The sequence below is a fragment of the Aspergillus piperis genome, assembly GCF_003184755.1.
Source record: "Aspergillus piperis CBS 112811 unplaced genomic scaffold BO85scaffold_2, whole genome shotgun sequence".
Lineage (NCBI taxonomy): Eukaryota > Fungi > Ascomycota > Eurotiomycetes > Eurotiales > Aspergillaceae > Aspergillus > Aspergillus piperis.
The window spans coordinates 532,762-552,847 of record NW_020291592.1 but is presented as its reverse complement, the minus strand read 5'-3'; the positions used below and the strand labels follow the sequence as shown (position 1 = coordinate 552,847).

Here is a 20,086-nt window from a genome sequence, read left to right as displayed (position 1 = left end):
TTAGTCTTCAATAACTACGTAGTATGCTTACCCTCTCAGGGACACATTGTTAGTACTAAAAGTAGGCCGGAGTCCGACGGTGGTACTAAAGTGCCCCACTGCTCAGCTGCCAACCTTATCGAGCGCTATCTTTAGTATACACAGCATGTAGAGCCGCAGAATGCTACTAGTATATTAACACTACGTGGAAGATAAGCAGCATATTGCGCTCGAGGGATCATTGGCAGGGGAAGTGTATAATACGGCTACCTGTACTGTCTCTCAACCGCATTGCTTGCACATTACCACCCCTCAGTCTGTATATCTTAAAGCTACACGCTTCTTTAGCTGTTCTATTTTCCCCTTAGTACCTACTCCTGGAGAAGGTGTCATGCTTCAGAATATGAGCTGCCTAGGTAGTAGCATCACCGTAGCGCCCCCGATAAACTATCCCATTTCAGGCTTTTGTCAGATTTATTTGTGTTGAAAGGGTTGTCTAAAGACGCATGAGTGGATCATTACAAATAATCACAGCATTTCCGCTTATGAACGTGCTTCATAAATCACATCCCAGGCATTACTACCCGACGTAAGTACCAGCGTACCACCACCACCACTGCTAATTATAGATATCCAAAGTACCCAAAGCAGAAGAATTGCCACAAAACCTGCCAAAATCTCCAAACCTCTTCTCTTTCCCGCTAATAAACTCGGCAAACTTTTCCGCGCTACAGCTCTCCCCAGGCCCATCCCGACACCCGATCAGCGGCTTAACAGCCTCATTGACCAACACCCGGAAGTACACACCCTCGTCAAATCCATTCTGAGTACCACTGCACTCCATCCGCTCAATCCCAATATTTCCCAAAAATGGCAAGATGTTACTGCTCTTCCATGCACGATCGTAATTCACCTCATTCGTTGGCATGGTAGCGTTCACATTATCCGCGCCCGAATAAGCACTGTTGTTGAATAGGCCCAGCGCTGTGACAATGGTTGGCGGCACCTCGCGGTGTGTAAAGGAGACGTAGATGTCCTGTTCGCTTGTCTCTGCGGAGAGGAGGTTGTAGCTGGCGTTGACCCAGGGGAAACCGATCACCGGCGACACGGGACGGCCGTAGCCCGTGTTGTGGAAATACATGATGTCGTTGGCGTACTCAAAGGACAGCCATTCGTTGTTGGTGAAAAGCGAGGAGGAGCAGAATGGTGAGGAGCCCCGGATTACGGTCTCGTAGCCGCAGAGCTCAAACATGGCGGTTACATCGGAGGAAGTGAAGTTGAATTTTGGGGCGATGGCGTTGAGTCGCTTGATTATGGGGGCTGTGTAGGTTTCTATGAATTCCTAGGATACTGTTAATTAAGCTTTCCAGGCGAGATAAGGGTGATGCGATGATAGGCGTACATCTTCATAGGTGCTGCCATAGCTGGAGCTGTATGCTGGGCAGGATTTGTAAGGTGTCAAGGAGTCCGCGCCGGTCGTGTCACTCTGTGCGACGCTGACCAGGTCGACGTGCGTTTTATTGTTGGTGTAGCCGGTTATGAAGCCCTGGGCAGATTTGGTCGTCCGCTCGGCAGTTGCGGCCCAAACTTTGTCGGTGTGCAAGTCAGGGTATTGCTGGCGGAACTTAACGCCCAGGGTTGTTGCCTCTTGGAGTCCGACGCGAGTCAGCTTTTCGAGGTGGTCCTCGGTGATCGGCGCGGTCCAATTGGCGAGGAAGGCGAGCGAGTCGGTGTTTGTCCAGCTTTGTGTTGTGTTGCGCAGCTTCTCGATGAACGGCTCGATGTAGGTCTCGTAGTCGAAGTCGTTGGCGTAGATGGCAGCATGACGGACGAGATAAGCTGCGCGAGTGACGTTGCAGCCAGCGGGGGGAGCTGGATTAATCTGCGGATCATGAGAGCTGAAGTAAGGAGCGATACCGGCAAGATGGTGGAGAGAGTTGAACTGGTAGGATGCCGTTGTGCTGGATAAAGTGGCAACGACGAGACTTGTAAGAAACCTCATGATGAAAGACCGGGATGAAGCCCCCGGGCTGCAACTGTCAATTGGGCCTGGATTGTAGTGACAGGTGTAGGATTGATATGAACATCGTGACTAGGAGGGAATTCACGGCAAGATATATCCAGCCTGCTGCGAGACAATCCAGATCCTGAACTTGCATGATTACATCACTAGCTTCTAGGCCGGGTCCTTGGCTTTATGCAAGCCAAACACCGTATGATGCAGATTGTTGTGGCTCAAGGACAGTGGAGCTGACTGTAGTGGTAGAATGGGGGCTGCTTAATCCTGGTAAATACGTCATTTAAGCCATCGACCGGGCGGTTTAGGGCCATTTGTTGGCGTGAGTGGAGTGCGGCTGGATGTGGATACTCCAGGGACCAGGCACAATAGCCTTAAGGGCATCTTACCCAGGTAAACAAACACTCCAGATACACTCGAATGCAAGGTCAACGGGCTTGAATAAAGAATATTACGGTGAGTACATTCTTCTGCATAACCAAGCGACTCAATAAAGCCAGATTCCGTCATGTGTGAGGCTAACTCACCATCTAGCCCCAAGATTGCGCGGATCGACGGCGCTGACTGCCTATCCCAAACAGTCAAGGATTGCCGCTCTCAGCTGTGCTGTTGAGCCCGAAGGAATGCCGTCATCGGAGTGTTTTCTCAGGCACAACCAAATGCATTCATTATTAGTCGACACCGAGCCTGTACAGGATCAAAGCCACAACCACCACAATTTTATTAGCCCTTTCGGTGTAATTTCTGGACGAATCATCAGTTTAGAGGGCATCTGGAGGTATTGAGCTTTCCGGAATGTCGACTAGAAATAATTAAAAGTTGTCTTGGCAGAGCAAAGGGTTCTCTCTAAGCATGGGCATAGCCTTGTGGATATAGTACGTAGATGTGGTTATTCATCACAGCTGGTGTGGATAATTGTTTTGGTGAATCCTTCAGGGCAGTTACAATTCGTTTCGCAAACAAAAGGCATTTATATACCATCAGCAAATTCAACTTTTCACAAGCACCTGGTTGTGTAGTGTAGGGGTTATCACTCCGGATTTTGAATCTTACCAGATTTCCGGCAACCCCGGTTCGATCCCGGGCACGACCTTTCTTTTTTTCCCTTCCTCTTTTTACCCACCTCGCATCACCCTCGACTCTTTACTCTCCTCATTTTATTTTTTTCCAATTCTTTCTTCTTCATTATGAGTTAGATATATAGATATAGTTAGCCGGTAGGTTTTGCAGCAAGTACGATAGTAATGATAGCCGTATGATCTTGGCAAGTCGTCCGTCTTCGTTTTCAGAAATATATATTCATGTGATATTTGTAGTCGTACTACATCAAGTGCTCAGGTCGTTGGTATCGCAAAACAACCAAGAGAAACCTGGTGCTATTACGATTCGTTTCATTGCAACTGCTCTTGTCATCACCTATATTTCAAAAGTAAGTGAATTCACTGACAGTATATTGTAGTACTGCCTCATCAGCTCATACCTCGCACTCTTCCTCTTGCTATCCCGACCGGAAGGGGCGGAGTCGGTCCCCGAGGGCATAGCTGACAAATACGCACAATTGCATAACCAATGCCTAAGTTGATATCCCGATAACGGCAATTCCCCTCATTCTCCCCTCATCCCTCACCATCTACAACTATCGGAGTTTGAACAATGAACCCCTTCCAATCTCCTCTCATAACTCCAGTTGAATACCATCACAATGCGGCAGTATGCAATGCCACCAAGCGTAGGCGGATTGTCCCCTTAGCAGCCTACCGTCCCACGCTCCACTCGTCCTTCGAATCCTTCCACCTTCCAGGCTCAAAGTACCCCATGTCCCCGCTCCCTTTACACCCCACTACCGCATGCTGATAGATTCATTGCCAATTAGGTTTTTCGACCTCGATCAAATCCGTGACACCGCCTCTCCCTACCCTTCCATGCTTCCCTTGCCTTCCCTCTTCGCCGCTGCAATGACTGCACTCGGTATTCGCAACGATGATATTCTAGTTATCTACGATGCAGATGAGATAGGCACGTATCATGCCCCGCGGCTGGCGTTTATGTGTGAGCTCTTTGGACATAAGGATGTGCACGTCTTGAATAACTTCAGGCAGTATGTGCGGATGCGGCTGCCCGTAGATTCCGGGTCTGAGGGAATAGAGGTTCCAGTGGTTGGGAAGAGAGGAGAGCAAGGCGATGAGTATGTCGTGGAAGGGAGAGACTTTGACACCGGAAGGGTAATAGCGTTCGAGGAGGTAAAGGATGTTGTTGTTGGGAGGGACCAGGAGAAGGTGAGGATTGTCGATGCGAGGATACCAGGTCGGTTTCAAGGTGTACAGCCGGAAATGACTCCAAGTTTGAGGTCCGGGCATATTCCTGGAGCGGTCAATGTGCCATTGGCTAGTCTATTGGAAGCTGAGACTGGGATGATACTAGCTCCTGAGAAACTGAGGGGCGTTTTGACGGATGCGGGCGCGTTGGCGGAAGAAGATGAGGGTGTGCCATACATCCTGACGTGCAATTCGGGGGTTACGGCTGCATCATTAGATCTAGCTTTGAGGTTGGTTGGGGCGAAGGGATCCAGAAGGGTGTATGATGGTAGCTGGATGGAGTGGACGAGGAGGGTAGGGGATGAATTGATCGAGGTTTCGTCATGACAGCTGTATGGTGGATATGGTGGAGGATGTACATGATAGAACTACTTGTATATATGGGACGGCTGTGTTGTACATGAAAGAGCTGGACTCAAATAGACCATTTTAGACTGAAAGCGCACAAGTCAAATTTTTGAAAGTGGAAGGTCACATGGTATATTGCTGCCTGAGTCGTATATTCTCATAGCTCATGTACTGCATCGTATCGTCAAACATAAACAAACATTAGTTTACAGTCATCCGTATACAGACCGGTACTTTTCCTCCGCTTCTCATTCTCCTACTTTCTTCATTCTTCCTCGTCTTAATCATCCGTGCTCAGTTTCTCGAAATCTCGTATCAAGCTCTCGAGGCCTTTCCCCTGGAAGTTTTTGTCATGGTCCAGCGCAAGTGTCTGACTGGGATGGTGTTGCACCACGTAGTTGGCGGCCAGCGCGTTTACCTCGTTCTGATTCCACACCTTCTCGTTGAATTCCCTCAATATCGACACTGCTTCGATGGGGATTAACGTCTCGTCCTTGCTCTTGAGTACTAACTGGATGGTCCGCAAGAATGGTCGACAGACCCTCCAAACCAGGCCCATATGCCAGAGACCAGAGACACAGCTGACCAACACTTCGCGCCACTTTGACGACTCCAAGTGCGAGGCTGCGTGTACACCTGCCACCATAAAGTAGTGAACCATCATTACTGGGATGGACTTCCAGCCATGTGACACCCGATAGAGCAATATTAATGTCGCAATCGAGTCCATCGCTTCGCCTAGTACTCTCTGTGGATCGAATTTAGTGGATCGTATCAGTTCTTCTGTCAGTCCGGTGCTACTACGGGTCACGAAAATCCCGCAGAGGTTGACTGTTGTAATGTGGTAATACATGCTTCTTTTGTTAGCATAGAGCCGTGACTGCGTTCGGACCACTCACTGAAAACACAGATTGTGGGGAGTCCTATTCCGCTGCACCCTAAGGACGACAGGAAGATTCATCTCGAGGCTTATAAGTCTCCGATACAGTACAGCACCCTGCTGCCATCCAGACAGATCTATTTGTCCACTGAGCTGCCGCTGCAAAACCGCCACATCATTAATAATAACAAATAGGTCCCGTCTGCTCCATAGGCCCGTATGGAAAAAGGGCTTGTAAACAGGATAGGTAAATGGGTATGGTGACCACTGCAGATTGACATCCGCCGCCGTTGCCTCTACTTCAGATAAGAAAAGCTCTGACGGCCCCGGCCATACTGACGGTATCCTTGCCAATTGCAAAGACAGACTATTGAATTAGTGACTGCTTTGCATATTATCTTTTAATGACTTACGTTTGCACCTCATAGACCGCACTAGCTATGAGTTTATGAGCTCGCCTAATGCGAGCTGCCTCTGCTGGATTGGTTTGGCCTGTCTCAGGCGACGAGGTATGCAAGCCCAGATGCAACCCCATTTGTGCGCCATACCGGATATACTGAACACCGATCTTGTCTTTTCCAGAAGCACAGAAGAATAACCCTAAGAGAAGGGCTGACTGCATGGTGGGAAGAGAGATATTCATCTTATCACACTGCCACAGGCGTTCCACCTCCCGCAGAAGTCTTCTGGCGGTAGACATCTCCATGCGCCGGTCCCATGGCTTTTCAAAGTCGTAGGAAAGGTGCTACTCCGTCAGCGAGGTCATAAAGAGAATGGGATACGTACACACGCATAAAAAAGAATAGTATGGACTAAGAGTGACGAGCAAAAGTGTGTCCCTCCACGCTGGAAATCACCCAGGAATGACACCGGGTCAACGATATGCCATGTTGGGTTATCCCAAACGAAGAAGAAAGAAAAGAGATGCGAAGTGGCCGCGTTATCAACAATTGCCGTCCAGCGTTCTGCAGCATTCACGCTGTATGGGGGTGTTCGGTTCACCAGCTCTGGTTTTCCCGATAGCCGTGTCAGCCACGACCTCTGCATCCTCTCCAGTGTCATACCCGGGGATTGTGATGACATCTGTTGACTCAGTAGACTGGCTGCGTCGTGCACCGAGGAACTCCTGCGGATCGTGTCCACCACAGCCGGAAGAATTGTAAGGTCACAATCGTGGACATTTTGATACACATAATGCAGCTCACGGAGTTGTGTTTGCAGAAGCTCCATCGTGCGGTCCAAGCTACCAGACAGCGTTTGCTGGGTAGCTAGCCCTTCTGTTTGCGGCAAACTCACAACCTACATGACTGGATTAGTAGCTGGTCGTCAGTGACAGGGATCAGTGATATGATAATGAAGCTCACATATGTACCCTCTCCACTGGTGGAAACTGCGGCGCTGGACGGGCGAAGCGACAGAAGTTGCAGCATCCGCTCGTGCCGCTTAATAGCCGCCCGCAACATGTCAAGTTCTCTTTTCTCCTGGGTCCGCTTTTGCTCTGAGTACCTGCATTCGATCCCGAACTTCTCGCACTGGGTACATGTCGGTTTTCCCCCATTGCATTTGGCCTTGCGCTGCCGACAAGAATCACAAGCACGAGAGGTACGTATCTTCGGGCTAGCCGGTACGATCCTCGATCGATCCCGGGGAATCAGAACCTTCCCGGCGGTTCGCCCGGCAGTCGCGGCCTCTGGTGGGCCAAGACTGGTGGGCTGGCTGGGCGAAGGAACCTTCCGCGCAGACATGGCCTCTGGTGGATAGAAGCTTGAATGAAGCGGGCTCTAGCAACTCGTCATGGTTTCTGGTCAGAATACCGATTGGTTGTGGAATGGTGGCAAACAGATAAAGCGGAGGGGTCTGGATCGAACAAAATCTAAGTCCCAGCGCATTGGAATTCGGTCCGCGGTGGGGCTTGCTATCTTATCGCCTACCATCACGAACTGGCGGTCAGTGATTTGGGGGCACGGCCCTTAATGCGCTTCTTGACTGGGAGATGACAGGATGACACAAAAACCGTCTCGAGGTTAATCATCAACTGTCCAATTCCACTCTCGCCAGTTGTTCTCCCTTTATTATCCAGACAGTATTGAGGTATTTTTATAATGCCGTCAACATGACGGATAGGATAGTACGTTTCATGGACCACCATCCGTTGGGGTAGATGTATCAAGACTTGTACTGAAATAGGACCTAATCATGAGTCACGAACACGATCAAGAATGCCCACTCATCTATAGACTCACGTCGAAGCGATCGATGCTTGCCTCTAACTGTGTGTCATCATCACAGACTCCAAAGTCTGCTTCCAATAAAGACTTGCATGATGGGAGCCAACTTTCACCATTCCTGAAAGAGTAAGGCGATAACAACACCTGGGACTACGATGTGCTCATTTCACCTACACACGTCAAGGGTGAGATGACCATAGCCAGCCACCCAGCCCCTAATGGTCTCATTTGACACTCCCGATCAGTGTATGCAAGGTTTGATGCAAGGACGATCATTGTCTTACCCTACTGATCGGGACTGGATTATCTCATATGTCATCGATCGCTGCCCATACTAGGCAACGCTAATGAACGCTGATCAGTCTCTAATCACAAGGTGTCCACTAATAATTGAGCACCGCCCATTGGCACATGGACAATAATTAGGGTTGAAACGAATAAAGTCTCACAGGCACTGAAGTACATTAGATGCTAAATTTCGGATCATGAACGTAATGGGATTTTTCCATTGCAAAGGTGCATTTAACTCTCGTTGTGAAGATCGGCCGATCAGCAAACATTGCTCGCAGATCACAACACTCTATTTGCCTTCTGAGATACCAAAGGAGACGTAACTTGTCTCACTTCTAAATGATGACCATACTTACCCATGCATTATTGCTGCCTTTGCCTTGGGCATATGATCTACTCTTAACATCTAGGATGGCGGGAACGGACCCATGCATACGGAATATCCAATGCAAAAATGATTCCCGTTGAAGAATTAGCCTATCGCTGGAAGCTTTCTGTGAGGAACGAATGGAATAATGATCTTCTCGCCCACATTCCCTAGCCCCTTACATAGTTCCTCAGCCACACTAATAGACCTGCATCAATCAAAACTCATGGGCTGTCCCATGAGACCTTCAACGGTTCAAAGCCATCAAGAAACCTCCGTGGCTTCACAAGGCAAGCACCTCAATTGTCCGACCTCGACATGAGGACCGAGAAACAGTCTAAGCGACGCAATGGAATCCAAACAGTATGCCGCGACTTCAATCATGTCGAGGGTAATCTCGACCACATCGACGAGCGAAAGCTCCTGCGCAAGATGGACCTCCGTCTCATGCCGATGCTAACCCTCCTATACCTATTCTCATTCCTCGATCGGGGTAATATCGGAAATGCCAGGATTGAAGGCATGGAGGAAGATCTGCATCTCGGAGGCACACAGTACAACTGGGCACGTATGTAGCGCCGACCATATTGTTGATGGATTTCTGATTGTTTAGTGACCGTCTTTTTCTTCACATACACCGTGTTTGAGCTACCATCGAACCTTATTTTGCAGAAAGTCAGGCCCTCAATATGGATACCGTCACTGATGGTGGCGTGGGGGACGGTGATGGTTCGTTCCCGTTCGCCGAGCTAGTACGACTCTAATTGTCCGTAGACTCTAATGGGTATCGTGACCAACTATCACGGTCTGCTGATAGCGAGGATATTCCTCGGTGCCACAGGTAAGATATCCACCAACCACAAGAAATGATCTATCCTAACATCATGAAGAAGCGGGTATTTACCCGGGAGTGGCCTATTATATCACGATGTGGTACTCTCGTCATGAAGCTCAGTTCCGCCAAGCCTTATGCTTCAGCGCGGCGAGTATTGCAGGTGCCTTTTCGGGGTTACTTGCATTTGCGATCGGTGTAAGTTATGGAACTTTATCTGCTGTGCAATTCTAACAAGTCAGAAAATGAACGGTGTTGGCGGGTACTCCGGCTGGCGCTGGATATTCATTATCGAAGGGCTCGCAACAGTTGTCGTGGCTGTCATGTCATACTTCTTTCTCTACGACTACCCTGATACGGCATCATTTTTGACCCGAGACGAACGAGCTTGGATTCTGCGCCGCTTAAGTCTACAATTCTCCAACAATGGCAATGTGGTTCCCGAGGCTGGTGACTTCAAGTGGAAGTACGTGTGGGATGCGGCCAAGGATTGGCAGGTCTATATGGCCATTCTTAGTATGCTCTTCCATCAGGTCGGTGAGGTCTCTGCTAATGGTCTCCAGTATACTTCTCCGCCGTCTGTCCGCTATACGGGATATCATTCTTCCTACCGACCATAATCCGCGATCTAGGATATACGTCGTCTACTGCGCAGCTTCTTACAGTAATGGCCCTGGACATCAACACCCGCAACGTGTATCATGACTGACTGATTAGGTACCCCCGTACATCATAGCTTCCATGGCTGCCATTCTGGCAGCATATTTTGCAGACCGCAATGGCGAGCGCTCACCGCTTCTCCTCTTTCACATCGGTTGCATCGTCGCCGGATTTTTCGTCTGTCTGGCAGGATCGCAAAGATGGGTTCCGGGACTTGTATACTTTGGTGTGTTCCTTGCGATCCTAGGTAAGCCCCCATATACTATCACACGTATTGTCGGCCATCCTAAAATGCAAAAGGAATATACCCCGCTATTCCCGCCCTCATAACATGGCTAAGCAGCAATCTCGCTGCGGAACATAAACGAGCAGCAGGAATGGCGATACACATTGGTATTGGGAACTTTGCAGGAGGTAATTACCCCCTTTCCCATTCATGAAGGCGTTTAGGCAGAACGTGCTAATAAATATTAGCCATGGCTTCCCATTTTTATCGCACGCGCGACTCCCCACAATATATCATGGGCCATGCGCTGGAACTTGCCTTTGGAATTATGGGCGTGGTGGCTATCGTGATTACGAGGTTTGCATATGTGCGCATCAACCGACAGCGTGTGGATAAACTGGTGGAGCTTCGGCCGGAATATTCGGCACAGGAGCTTGGCGAGATGGGGGATAAGTCACCTACATTTAGATATATGCTTTAGAGTTTCAGGATTCTTTTATATAGAGTGATAGAGTTCATCTGATTGAATAGAACTAAAAGAGGTCTATAATCTTTAACTTGGTCAACGCGGAGTTCAGTCTATATCGTCAACACTTATAACAAAAGCAATCAGTTTATTGTGTATTGAGTTCTGGATAAGTTTCTGTTAACAGGGTACAGCTCATACTCAGGGCGGTTCTCTTCTTTTCCTGTCCTCTAGACGGAATTTCCTGGTGGTCGTGTATCTTCCGAAATCAGTCCAAAGAGTCTTACCATTTGGCTTAATCTAGGATCTGATTTGTCCCAGTTCGACAGGCTGTACTCTGTAGTCAAGGAAGTTGGGAAGCCTCATTGACGAAGAGCTCCAGAAGCGGCCAAAGAACTAGAAACATTTCCTCGTCGAAAATGGATTCCGATGGTTTCCATGGTATATATGATCACATGGTGATTTTAACCCAAATCAAACTCTCGACGTGTGACAGTCGCGCAGAGTTTTATATATGACGTGTCTGTAGAAAGGCTCTCTGGGATATCACCACATAATATTCCCGGTGTTACACAGATGACTTATCAAAGTGACCTTCGATTTGGTTAATACTTTACTGAGTTTTCGAATGCGGACAACCAGAGTCTTGCAGGGTGACTATATAGTTACATAGCTTGATATTTCCCATGGGCCCTAGCTACGCAGATAAAACGTAGCAGTAGAATATGCTACATCGTGGCAATATAGTAGTGCCCCGTCGAGTTGTGAGACTCGTAGTATATCGTAGCCATTTCAGCCATTTACAGGAACACCCTGCCGTTTGACTAGATGACAACTACACACCACAGGCTTCTATATAACCCTTGGTTATGCGTGCTTCTTGATGATTTTGCAACTGTAGTATTAGATCTGTAGACGGCTCATAGATTGCATCATCATGACAGATGGTATTCAGTCGAGAATCCCACCTAATGTACTGGGGTGATTCGAAGAGATATTTGCCAGATTCCAGCGCATAATAACAGTTCAGTGAGCCAGCCAAGCATATTTTTCTACCTCATAAGCTCCCGACAGTAACTCGGATTTACTGAGAGGTTAGCTTCTTTTCTAGTTCCAAATGGTTGGCGGTATATTGGAGTTCGATAACTGACCCAACCATACATTTCAGCTACCCGAAACGCCAGACGCGAGAATGTGGAAAGCAACTCTACTAATAGTGGCGGCCATCAGCCTAAGCACCGTCCTAGGAGCCTCCGTATATGACGCTTATCCACAGCTTAAACAATTCAAGGCACAGGATGCCTTCAGCTATGAGTGGAATACGACCGAGGAATGGAGATGTCCTCTTTTCAAAGAACGGCAGCTTAGAACCAGATTGAAAGTTCTAAAAGCGGGAAAATGCATTCATAAGGCCGTTACCAATACTCTCAATGGGCCAGGAGTTTCTTGTTGTGGCATTCAAGGCAAGTGTGATTTCAGGAGGGACATTAGTTACTCACGTACCAGATCGGCAACCGATGGATGGAAGGCAGGGATGCAAGCAAAATTTGGAGGTTCAGGAGTAACCGGAGAATGGACGTTTACAGCGGAGTACTCCGGGTCCATTACGGAGTCTGCGGGCAAGACAGATGGCACCAGCATGGGATGGACACAGCTTGAGCCTGGGTGGATCTATGTGCCAAAGATTTCGTTCTTGGAAGTGCACTGTACAGCTATAGTCTACGAAGATTCTCCTACGATATTCGGCCCAAAGACGGACGGCCCCTTGTGGATCGAGGACCACCACACAGACGGCACCATTGACTCCGACTATGAATTGATGTGGCTCACAATCCCCGAAGACAGGATGTGCCAGATTCCGGAAGGCATACTGTGGTGGGGCAAGCATGATAAAACAATGCAAATTCCTGGAAACGTCTTATTGAGACCGAAGGAGGAACAGGGTAGTGGGTTGAAAATGCATGATCGGTATCGGGATTTTTGGAGGAGAAGCGAATTGAGCTTTCCAGTTCTGGACAGCAGTGGGAATATACTCTCCGTTTACGGCCTTGAAAAACTGACCTGCGACAAAGCGGCTGGTTATGTCGAAGATGAAGACGGTTACTTACAACACTCGGCTGTCTTATTCATTAATGGAACGAAGCGTCGAGAGATAATTGAGGAAGAGATTGGAAAGCATGCCCTACATGATGAGCTGTAATTCAGCAGAGTTATTGAAGTTACTGCATCTGGCCTGGGGTATGATTTCTCAATTCCGTTTTCGACAAGGCTTGATACATGGTAAAGCGGTTGGATGAAGAGTGCACTTCAGATGTACTTTTATCTCCAGCATGACAAAAGGGGTTATCACGAGTATGAAGTGAATTGAAATGAAATGATCGGTAGAGTGGATACATAGATTCATCATCGAATAGCTCGATCGATAACTCTCGCAGCTAAAAGACACTTCTCATCCTGAAACCTAGGTGCAATAACTTGGATCGCACATGGTGCTCCATCGACAGCATCCGGAACATCTAAACATCAAGAATTAGCTCATACCCCCAATATGTAGAACTGTTAGCAATAGATAGACAACTCACAACTAGGCTGGACTCCATCAGTAATAGCCATCGGCTCATGATCAAGCTCCTTCGAAGCCTTGCCGTACGGAATAATACAAGCAGGGTACTACACTATCATTAGCCACATACTCCCCCGAACTGTCTAAGAGGGTACACTCACATCAAGCAAGTTCCAAACAACCGTATAGGGCGGCCATCCAAATGTATCATGTGGAACAGCCGTATTCTGCGCCCCGGGCGCAAGAAGGACATCCATATTGTTCTCAACCCAGGTCTTCCGCCAGGCCTCGGCATATGCCTTGCGCGCCTTGTGCAATGCGTCTATTTTCTCGAATGGCGGTAGTTCCATGTTTACTGGAAATGGACCCGTGAACATGGGTGAGGACATCTTTGCCACGGATGTCACGGGTGGTTCGCCGCTGGCTGCAATGTGGTCGGTGTGTGGGCCGTAGATGAAATACTGGAAGGCGAGACGGTTCGCATATGCGAAATCAATGCCCGGGGTTTCTGAGAGATAAACTATATGGTGGCCCTTGGTTTCCAAAGCGGATATGGCGGTCTGCAGCGCTCTCTTGACGGGTGGATGCAGGGGAAAGTCCTTGCTCTCGGGGAGGATGCCGATGGTAAGTTGGCTGGGCTCAGCAACTGAGGCTTTTGGGTATGACCAGGGTGCTGCGCTTGCGGTACTGTCGTATATCCAGGGTTTTGCGTTTATAATGGTCGACATGAATAGTTCGATGTCGTTCAGGTTATGAGCAAGTGGTCCGGCGGACGGCTTAAGACCGGGAGTTCCCTCCATGGCTATATCGGCTACTTGGCCGCCCCACGGGATGCGGTCAATGCTAGGTTTGAAGCCATACACGCCGCAGCAGAGGGAGGGGATGCGGATTGATCCTGCGATGTCTGTGCCGATTCCTAAGATTGAGCCGCGGAATGCCACTAGAGCTCCTTCGCCTCCGCTTGAGCCGCCGGAAGTCAAGTTGGTGTTGTGGGGGTTCAGGGCTCGACCGAAGATGTTGTTTTCTGAGTCCCCTGTCTATAAACCTGTCAGTGTTGATAGATAGTGAAGAGAAAAATGGTGGTGACTGACCATCATCGTCTGTGGGATATTGGTCTTGACGTAGAGCACAGCGCCGAGATTCAATAGCATTTCAACGATGGCTGAATTGTGTGAAGCCGGGCTGTTCTCAAGGAATTTGACATATCCGACAGTGCTCTGAATACCCTCGATACAGAAACTATCTTTGATGCTGATAGGAAGGCCGTGCAGCGGTCCGAACGGTTTCTTCTCTCGTTGTAAATACTCGTCCAGGAACTGAGCACGCTCAAGAGCCCGCTGGAAGAAATGCTCGGTCAAACATGAGGTCTAAATTGTCAGTAATACTTGTACCACGTACTGGGGGTGTTCAGAAAGAAGGGACATACAAGTTGCTGGGCAATAGCTGCCCTCTTGCAGAACGCAGTTGTAACCTTAACGGAACTTATTTTCCCCTTTGATAGCTCTTCTAGAAGCTCAGTCGCAGAATAATTCTCTGTAATGCTGAGCTCCTTCTCAGACAAAATACCACTGCTACGGATCACATCGGCTTCGATGAGGCGGCCATTGGCGGGGATTGTTGCGAGGAATGTATCTGTTAGACGCCACTCGGAAGGGATTTGTGCGTCTAATTGCTTGCGCTTTCGGGCCACGAGGGTGCGCCAGTCATCTGTTGTAGAAGTTGTTTGGGCCATCTTGTGATTTGATGTATGTGCGTTGTTGTACTTGATGCAGCCTAGAGTTATATAGTGCGGGGATGGTTATCTGTAACCCCTCAATCTAGATAACTGTTACTCCACTTTGGAAGCCGTTAGCATGACTACTATTGAAACAACCCATTGTGTAGGGTGACCCAGTAGAAGTGCGTCGACCTTCCTGAACAGGCTAGTTTGACGCACTGACGTATACAGACATACCCGGCTTTTCATATCGGGTAATATAATGAAGATGAGACTATCAACCTCGGGACATGTGCCGCTAATGATATTGACCGAACTGAAGGAGCAGGCCGAATCACACTATGATCTTATAGATTTTTCGATTACTCGAGATAACACCATTAGGTAACCATCCATTATTAATGAGATGACTTCCTAACAACAACATCATCCGGCCTCACACCCCCAAAGTTCGTCAAATAATACGCATCAATAATAATCCTATCGTTCTCGCAACTCATCACTCCAACGCAAACCGACCCATTCAACCAATTATATTTGCCCCCACCCGCTTCAATCCGTAGATGCGAAAAGAATTCAACATCATCCTGAGTAACGGTCGGTGGAGGCCTCATCGCTGGATCATCTGCAACCTGCTTCGCGTACTCGGTTCCTGGTCCAGGACGGTAGAGCCCATGCGCCTGCACAAAGAGGTGGTGACCATCTGTCGTTTTGATAGTGTATCGGGCGTCGAGGGTCATGGACTGGGTTTGTTAGTTGTTTCTTCAGATAATATAGCAATGATGGATAGACTCACGTGTGTTCCTTCAATGACTGTTGCCCAATCTGCTCCTCCCAATGGGAGGATCGTCCCCTCGAGTTCTGGTCCTTTGAAGGTACCTCCAGTGATATTTGCAATGCTGCGAATGATGCCTGCGCCATGGGGTGCCCCGAGATTGATCTCTTCTGCGGCGATGGTGCATTCGAGTCGATACAGGAATGTTAGACTTGGACGGCGCATCGGAGGACTCTTTGGATAGTAGGTGTTTCCCGGGGAGTCGGCGGGTTTGGCAGTCATTGTGGTAATGTGATGCAATGTATACCAAGAATGTCAAGATTATCCCAGCGTGGTAATAGTATCTCTATGATGCCGACAATAATATGGTATCAACTCTTTCGCTCGCAATACTTATAACCCAGGTTTCTAATATGTTGAATACAAAATATAGCGCCATGTTTACCCCGCAGGGCTTCCTCAGTGCGGGGTTTGGATAGCTTATTACCCTAATTGGTAGGTCGACCCTCGATAAGAGAGTGAGCAGGCTACATAATACCCGAGAGTGATAATCAAAGACAAAGATAGCCTTCGGCTCAACCTTCCGGATCGAACCTTTCTCTAACCATAACCATCAAGTCCATGCGACTATCACAGACTCCTTGCGCTATCAAGGAAGTCATCGCTCTCCGCGGAGTCCGATTTGGAAGCTGAGAAGCCAATCCTGCCTTACTAAGATCGATCCAATTCACCGTAGGTAGCCCCGCTTCGTTGAAGAGGAACACGATTATTCCATCGCAACCATACCCAGAACAAGTACAGCACTGCATCACCGCTAAACATCATGGCCTTCGTGCAAGCTCAGCTCTCTAATCCAGCAATCCCAGCCAAAGACCGCCAAAAAGCCCTCGACAGAGCCTTTGCCGACCCTGGCCTTCCCTCATCAAACCCTACATCATCCTTTTGGTTGCGCTCTCCACACCCTGACCTGGCAAAAGCCCAGTCCGCGACTCTGCCATCAGAAGCGGACGTCGTGATCATTGGCTCTGGAGTAACCGGCACTTCGATCGCAAGGACGCTTCTCAAATCCCGAAAGGCAGAGAAGAGCCAGATTGACAGCAAAAGACCGGCTGTGGTCATCCTCGAAGCACGCGACGTTTGTAGTGGCGCGACCGGCCGAAATGGCGGGCATATTCTCGAGACGGCGGAGGAATTCGCCGATCTTGAGGATATGCACGGCATTGACGCAGCGAAGAAGATCATGAAATTTCGCCTGGCACATTTACGCGAGATGCTTGATACTGCGGAGGAGTACGGACTTACCGGGCACTGTCAAGCGCGAAGGGTACAATTTCTAAGCGTTTATTTCGACGAGGATGGGTGGGAAGATGCCCGAGAGCGGGTACGCCGGCTGAAGGCGGGTTTGCCCGACGAGACGAAGGAATGGAAGATGTATGAAAGAGAGGAGATCCCAGATGATTTCTGTCTTCCTCGTGCGCTAGGGATCGTTGCTGGCCCGGGAGGGGCCATTTGGCCTTACAGATTTGTCACTGGTGTTTTGGGCCAATTGAAGGCAGAGTTCCCGCGAGATCTGCTGATTGAGACGAATACGCCTGTGACTGGTATCGAGGAGGACATGAGTGAGAAAGGTGATTCGCGTCTGCGATACCTGGTATCTACATCCAGGGGTGTTATTCGCACTCGTCATGTCATTCATTCTACAAATGCTCATGTTGGCCACCTCGTACCTGGTTTGAGAGGTCGCATTTATCCTATACGTGGACAGATGTCGGCGCAACACCCGGGACAGAAATTCCGGTGTCAGGGAGAAGAGCACTCCTGGATCTTTAATTACGATCGTGGGTTCGACTACCTCACGCAGTTGCCGCAATCAGAGGCCGGACAGATGATGATGTTCGGTGGAGGTTTTGCTCAGGGAGGGGGAGGTGGAATTGCCGATATGGGCGTCGCAACAGACTCAGACATCAGTCTGTATGCTGATATTCATCTATCGGGTGCGCTAAGTGCGGTGTTTGGCCGTAACAATTGGGGCAATGTTGCCCGACAGAGCGTGGAGCAGATGTGGACCGGAAATATGGGATTTAGTGCAGATGGACTTCCCTGGGTAGGACGGCTTCCTGTTTCGGCAACCCAGCGTGGACTCCATAATGAAGGACAGGGTGCTGAATGGGTATCCGCTGCTTTTTCAGGGGAGGGAATGGTGCTGGCATGGTTGTGTGGCAAAGCATTGGCGACGACGTTGCTGATCCATGATGATAAACTGCTCGAGACTGAGTCTACGGATCTTTCGTGGTTTCCAGAGCAAATGCTGGTGACGGAAGATAGGGTCAAGAAGGCTGTTTTGATGCGTCATGTGCAAGAGCGCTCATACTAGTAACACAAAGGTGCAATTTGATTAGAAATGAGCTGGGTGATCGATTCAAAGCTTCTCCTAATGTGAAATACCGTGGACAGCCCAGTCATCTTGTTCATTATTGTTAAATAGTATCTTAGAAAAATTATGCTACCTTTCCCATATTCATTCTCTTATTAACCAGCACATCCACCCCAGCAAGCCATCGTTTCCAAGTCTCTCCGTTACCCATGGCCAGGATCCGCTTCATCCGTTGATATGATCTGGTCTCTTCATCTTCTTCCTCGTTCTTGACAGACTGAACACTACCTGGTCCCCATACTTTCCACTCTCCCTTGCGTGCTGACCATGGTGCCTCTCCATTGCAGAATCTAATCCAAGCAGTAGCAAACCCTTCCGCCAGTCCTCTTTCGCTCTCATCCATCTCTGTCTCGAGGTTTTTGTAAAGATACAAGAGCTCATGGGCATGGTATGCCGTCCCCTCCAGCGGATTCTTAAGGCGAGAACGCTGATCAAAATGGTACAGGAATAGACCACCTTTATCGCGAAGCGTAGTGTTTTCTAGCGCAGTGGCGTAGTTGGGAATCTTGAAAACCGCGTCTCCGCACATGTGTTCCACGCCCCCGAGAAGCATGTCATGCGGAAGCGCGTGGTGTATGTCATATTCCCTCAGAATTTGGTCTGTCTCATCGTCATTTTGGATATGATCTAACAATGTTCGGCGAATGGAAGCAAAATCGTCGTCGAGAAGATTAAGATGGAAAATGACCCCCTCGTGGTATGTATCCCCAATCATCAAGGCCTCCAGCCATGTTGGTGCCTTCTGTATCTCGCAGGGATCGGTCTGATAAAACCATTCATCGAGACAAGGGTTCCCAGTTCCTGAAAGAACGCCTTGGATGGCCGGGGTCGAATTCGCCATTTTCTGCTGCGGAATCTGTCGGAGTCGATCCAATACATCGGATTGTGAAGCGTCTATCTTGAAATACCGACAAACTGCCCGGAAGAGAGCCTCATGTTGCTCGATAGTCCAAGGAGGAATGGAGACAGAAAGTCCTGACATACAGACGGCGCGCCGGAATCTCGGTGGATGAGTAGCTGCAAGCTGGTTACTGATCGATATCCCACCAGCAGACTCCCCTACTGCAGTGACATTATCGGGATCTCCGCCGAGTGTCGCGATATACCGTTGAACCCAGTCGAATGCAACTTTCTGATCGGTGAAGCCGAAGTTCCCACAGCCCTGAAACCCATCATCTTGCAACTCACGGCGTATGGCTTCGCTTGCGAGGAAGCCTCCGAGTCCGACGCGATAATTGAAATTCACACATATTATTGGCTTCCCCATCTCAATACTCTGTGAAACGAGATTCACAGCGTCGAAGATGGGGAGATTCGCGCCTCCATAGAGTAGGGAGCCTCCATGGACGTATACCATGACGGGAAGACTTCGCCTGTCGGAGGCTGGGGCGAATGGAATTACGATGTTCATCACAAGCCCAGTTAGTTCGTCTGTTTTTGGAGTATCCGGAAAGTGAGCAGGTGGTGGCACTGGAACGAGGTCATCGCTGTCGTCTCCTTCGGAGTAGGGCCGAGGACAGTCATTTCTACAGATCCGTTAGGCTGTCTACAGCGAGATTGAGATGTAGGTAAGTTTACCCCATTTTGGTTCCATCATGTTTAGAGCCTGTCCAAGAAGTCTTGAGTGTTGATCTTGTCCAGCGCTTGGGCAGGTCAGCATATGGTATTCCACAGTATTGTTGGGCACCATTCGCAAATTGAAAACCCTCAAGTTGGCCGAGGGTGGGAATTTCTGTCGTGCATTTTGTGGTAGGAATTTGGAAAGACATGTTGACCAGTTGACCCGTTGGCCCTTGCTGAGAAGATGAGAAGATGAGAATTAATGCCGAATAATATTACAGGGCCAGTTGATTGAGTATAGTATATGCAGTCTGTCATAGGGACCTGAGATAGCTTCTATAGGCATATTCGAACCTCGGCTTTTCTTATCTGACCCCGGACGGTAGCTCCCACGTTAGCTATCTCCAGGCTACACTCAAATTGGCAGG

General features: G+C 48.9%; 9 protein-coding genes and 1 non-coding gene across 10 annotated transcripts; 5 read left to right on the top strand and 5 right to left on the bottom strand.

The window, feature by feature from the left end:
- Positions 1-348: 348 nt before the first annotated feature.
- BO85DRAFT_445112 (putative histidine acid phosphatase) lies at positions 349-2,075 on the bottom strand. Its single transcript, XM_025659180.1, has 2 exons — positions 1,382-2,075; positions 349-1,321 (listed from the first exon to the last, which is right to left on the bottom strand). Exons 1-2 carry the CDS (start codon positions 1,979-1,981, stop codon positions 599-601), a joined length of 1,323 nt encoding a protein of 440 aa, XP_025519603.1. The 5' UTR covers positions 1,982-2,075; the 3' UTR covers positions 349-598.
- Positions 2,076-3,005: 930 nt separating this feature from the next.
- Positions 3,006-3,089, top strand: BO85DRAFT_t50. Its single transcript has one exon. It is a non-coding gene; the product is annotated as a tRNA-Gln (tRNA).
- Positions 3,090-3,617: 528 nt separating this feature from the next.
- Positions 3,618-4,866, top strand: BO85DRAFT_445109 (sulfurtransferase). Its single transcript, XM_025659179.1, has 2 exons — positions 3,618-3,804; positions 3,870-4,866. The coding sequence occupies exons 1-2, from the start codon at positions 3,650-3,652 to the stop codon at positions 4,636-4,638; spliced, it is 924 nt and encodes a 307-aa protein (XP_025519602.1). The 5' UTR covers positions 3,618-3,649; the 3' UTR covers positions 4,639-4,866.
- Positions 4,867-4,906: 40 nt separating this feature from the next.
- BO85DRAFT_412269 (C6 transcription factor) lies at positions 4,907-7,448 on the bottom strand. Its single transcript, XM_025657561.1, has 4 exons — positions 6,904-7,448; positions 6,326-6,838; positions 5,953-6,284; positions 4,907-5,456 (listed from the first exon to the last, which is right to left on the bottom strand). The coding sequence occupies exons 1-4, from the start codon at positions 7,282-7,284 to the stop codon at positions 4,940-4,942; spliced, it is 1,743 nt and encodes a 580-aa protein (XP_025519601.1). The 5' UTR covers positions 7,285-7,448; the 3' UTR covers positions 4,907-4,939.
- Positions 7,449-8,743: 1,295 nt separating this feature from the next.
- Positions 8,744-10,624, top strand: BO85DRAFT_361923 (MFS general substrate transporter; the record flags this gene model as incomplete). Its single annotated transcript, XM_025655602.1, has 9 exons — positions 8,744-8,993; positions 9,039-9,154; positions 9,200-9,266; positions 9,316-9,455; positions 9,500-9,773; positions 9,821-9,921; positions 9,975-10,164; positions 10,218-10,331; positions 10,392-10,624. The coding sequence occupies 9 exons, from the start codon at positions 8,744-8,746 to the stop codon at positions 10,622-10,624; spliced, it is 1,485 nt and encodes a 494-aa protein (XP_025519600.1).
- Positions 10,625-11,546: 922 nt separating this feature from the next.
- On the top strand, positions 11,547-12,809 carry BO85DRAFT_434348 (uncharacterized protein; the record flags this gene model as incomplete). The annotated part of the gene is made up of 2 exons (XM_025658462.1): positions 11,547-11,582; positions 11,778-12,809. 2 exons carry the CDS (start codon positions 11,547-11,549, stop codon positions 12,807-12,809), a joined length of 1,068 nt encoding a protein of 355 aa, XP_025519599.1.
- Positions 12,810-12,925: 116 nt separating this feature from the next.
- Positions 12,926-14,904, bottom strand: gmdB (general amidase GmdB; the record flags this gene model as incomplete). Its single annotated transcript, XM_025664158.1, has 5 exons — positions 12,926-13,125; positions 13,192-13,279; positions 13,334-14,209; positions 14,264-14,539; positions 14,599-14,904. The coding sequence occupies 5 exons, from the start codon at positions 14,902-14,904 to the stop codon at positions 13,013-13,015; spliced, it is 1,659 nt and encodes a 552-aa protein (XP_025519598.1). The 3' UTR covers positions 12,926-13,012.
- A 383-nt stretch (positions 14,905-15,287) lies between these two features.
- On the bottom strand, positions 15,288-16,026 carry BO85DRAFT_501107 (DUF3237 domain-containing protein; the record flags this gene model as incomplete). The annotated part of the gene is made up of 2 exons (XM_025664157.1): positions 15,686-16,026; positions 15,288-15,632 (listed from the first exon to the last, which is right to left on the bottom strand). The coding sequence occupies exons 1-2, from the start codon at positions 15,944-15,946 to the stop codon at positions 15,288-15,290; spliced, it is 606 nt and encodes a 201-aa protein (XP_025519597.1). The 5' UTR covers positions 15,947-16,026.
- Positions 16,027-16,487: 461 nt separating this feature from the next.
- Positions 16,488-18,075, top strand: BO85DRAFT_388617 (NAD(P)/FAD-dependent oxidoreductase; the record flags this gene model as incomplete). Its single annotated transcript, XM_025656716.1, has 1 exon — positions 16,488-18,075. The coding sequence occupies one exon, from the start codon at positions 16,488-16,490 to the stop codon at positions 18,036-18,038; it is 1,551 nt and encodes a 516-aa protein (XP_025519596.1). The 3' UTR covers positions 18,039-18,075.
- Positions 18,076-18,162: 87 nt separating this feature from the next.
- BO85DRAFT_412260 (acetylcholinesterase) lies at positions 18,163-19,867 on the bottom strand (the record flags this gene model as incomplete). The annotated part of the gene is made up of 2 exons (XM_025657560.1): positions 18,163-19,624; positions 19,677-19,867. 2 exons carry the CDS (start codon positions 19,865-19,867, stop codon positions 18,163-18,165), a joined length of 1,653 nt encoding a protein of 550 aa, XP_025519595.1.
- Between the last annotated feature and the right edge of the window lie 219 nt (positions 19,868-20,086).

Bases quoted from the DNA above. Each gene is read 5' to 3' on its own strand.
- BO85DRAFT_412269 (XM_025657561.1), bottom strand. From the start codon at position 7,284: ATGTCTGCGCGGAAGGTTCCTTCGCCCAGCCAGCCCACCAGTCTTGGC. The intron at 6,839-6,903 runs GTGAGCTTCATT...CCAGTCATGTAG, and splicing joins CCAGTGGAGAGGGTACATAT to GTTGTGAGTTTGCCGCAAAC. The intron at 6,285-6,325 runs GTACGTATCCCA...CTGACGGAGTAG, and splicing joins CTATTCTTTTTTATGCGTGT to CACCTTTCCTACGACTTTGA.
- BO85DRAFT_445109 (XM_025659179.1), top strand. From the start codon at position 3,650: ATGAACCCCTTCCAATCTCCTCTCATAACTCCAGTTGAATACCATCAC. The intron at 3,805-3,869 runs GTACCCCATGTC...ATTGCCAATTAG, and splicing joins TTCCACCTTCCAGGCTCAAA to GTTTTTCGACCTCGATCAAA.
- BO85DRAFT_445112 (XM_025659180.1), bottom strand. From the start codon at position 1,981: ATGAGGTTTCTTACAAGTCTCGTCGTTGCCACTTTATCCAGCACAACG. The intron at 1,322-1,381 runs GTACGCCTATCA...ACAGTATCCTAG, and splicing joins ATGGCAGCACCTATGAAGAT to GAATTCATAGAAACCTACAC.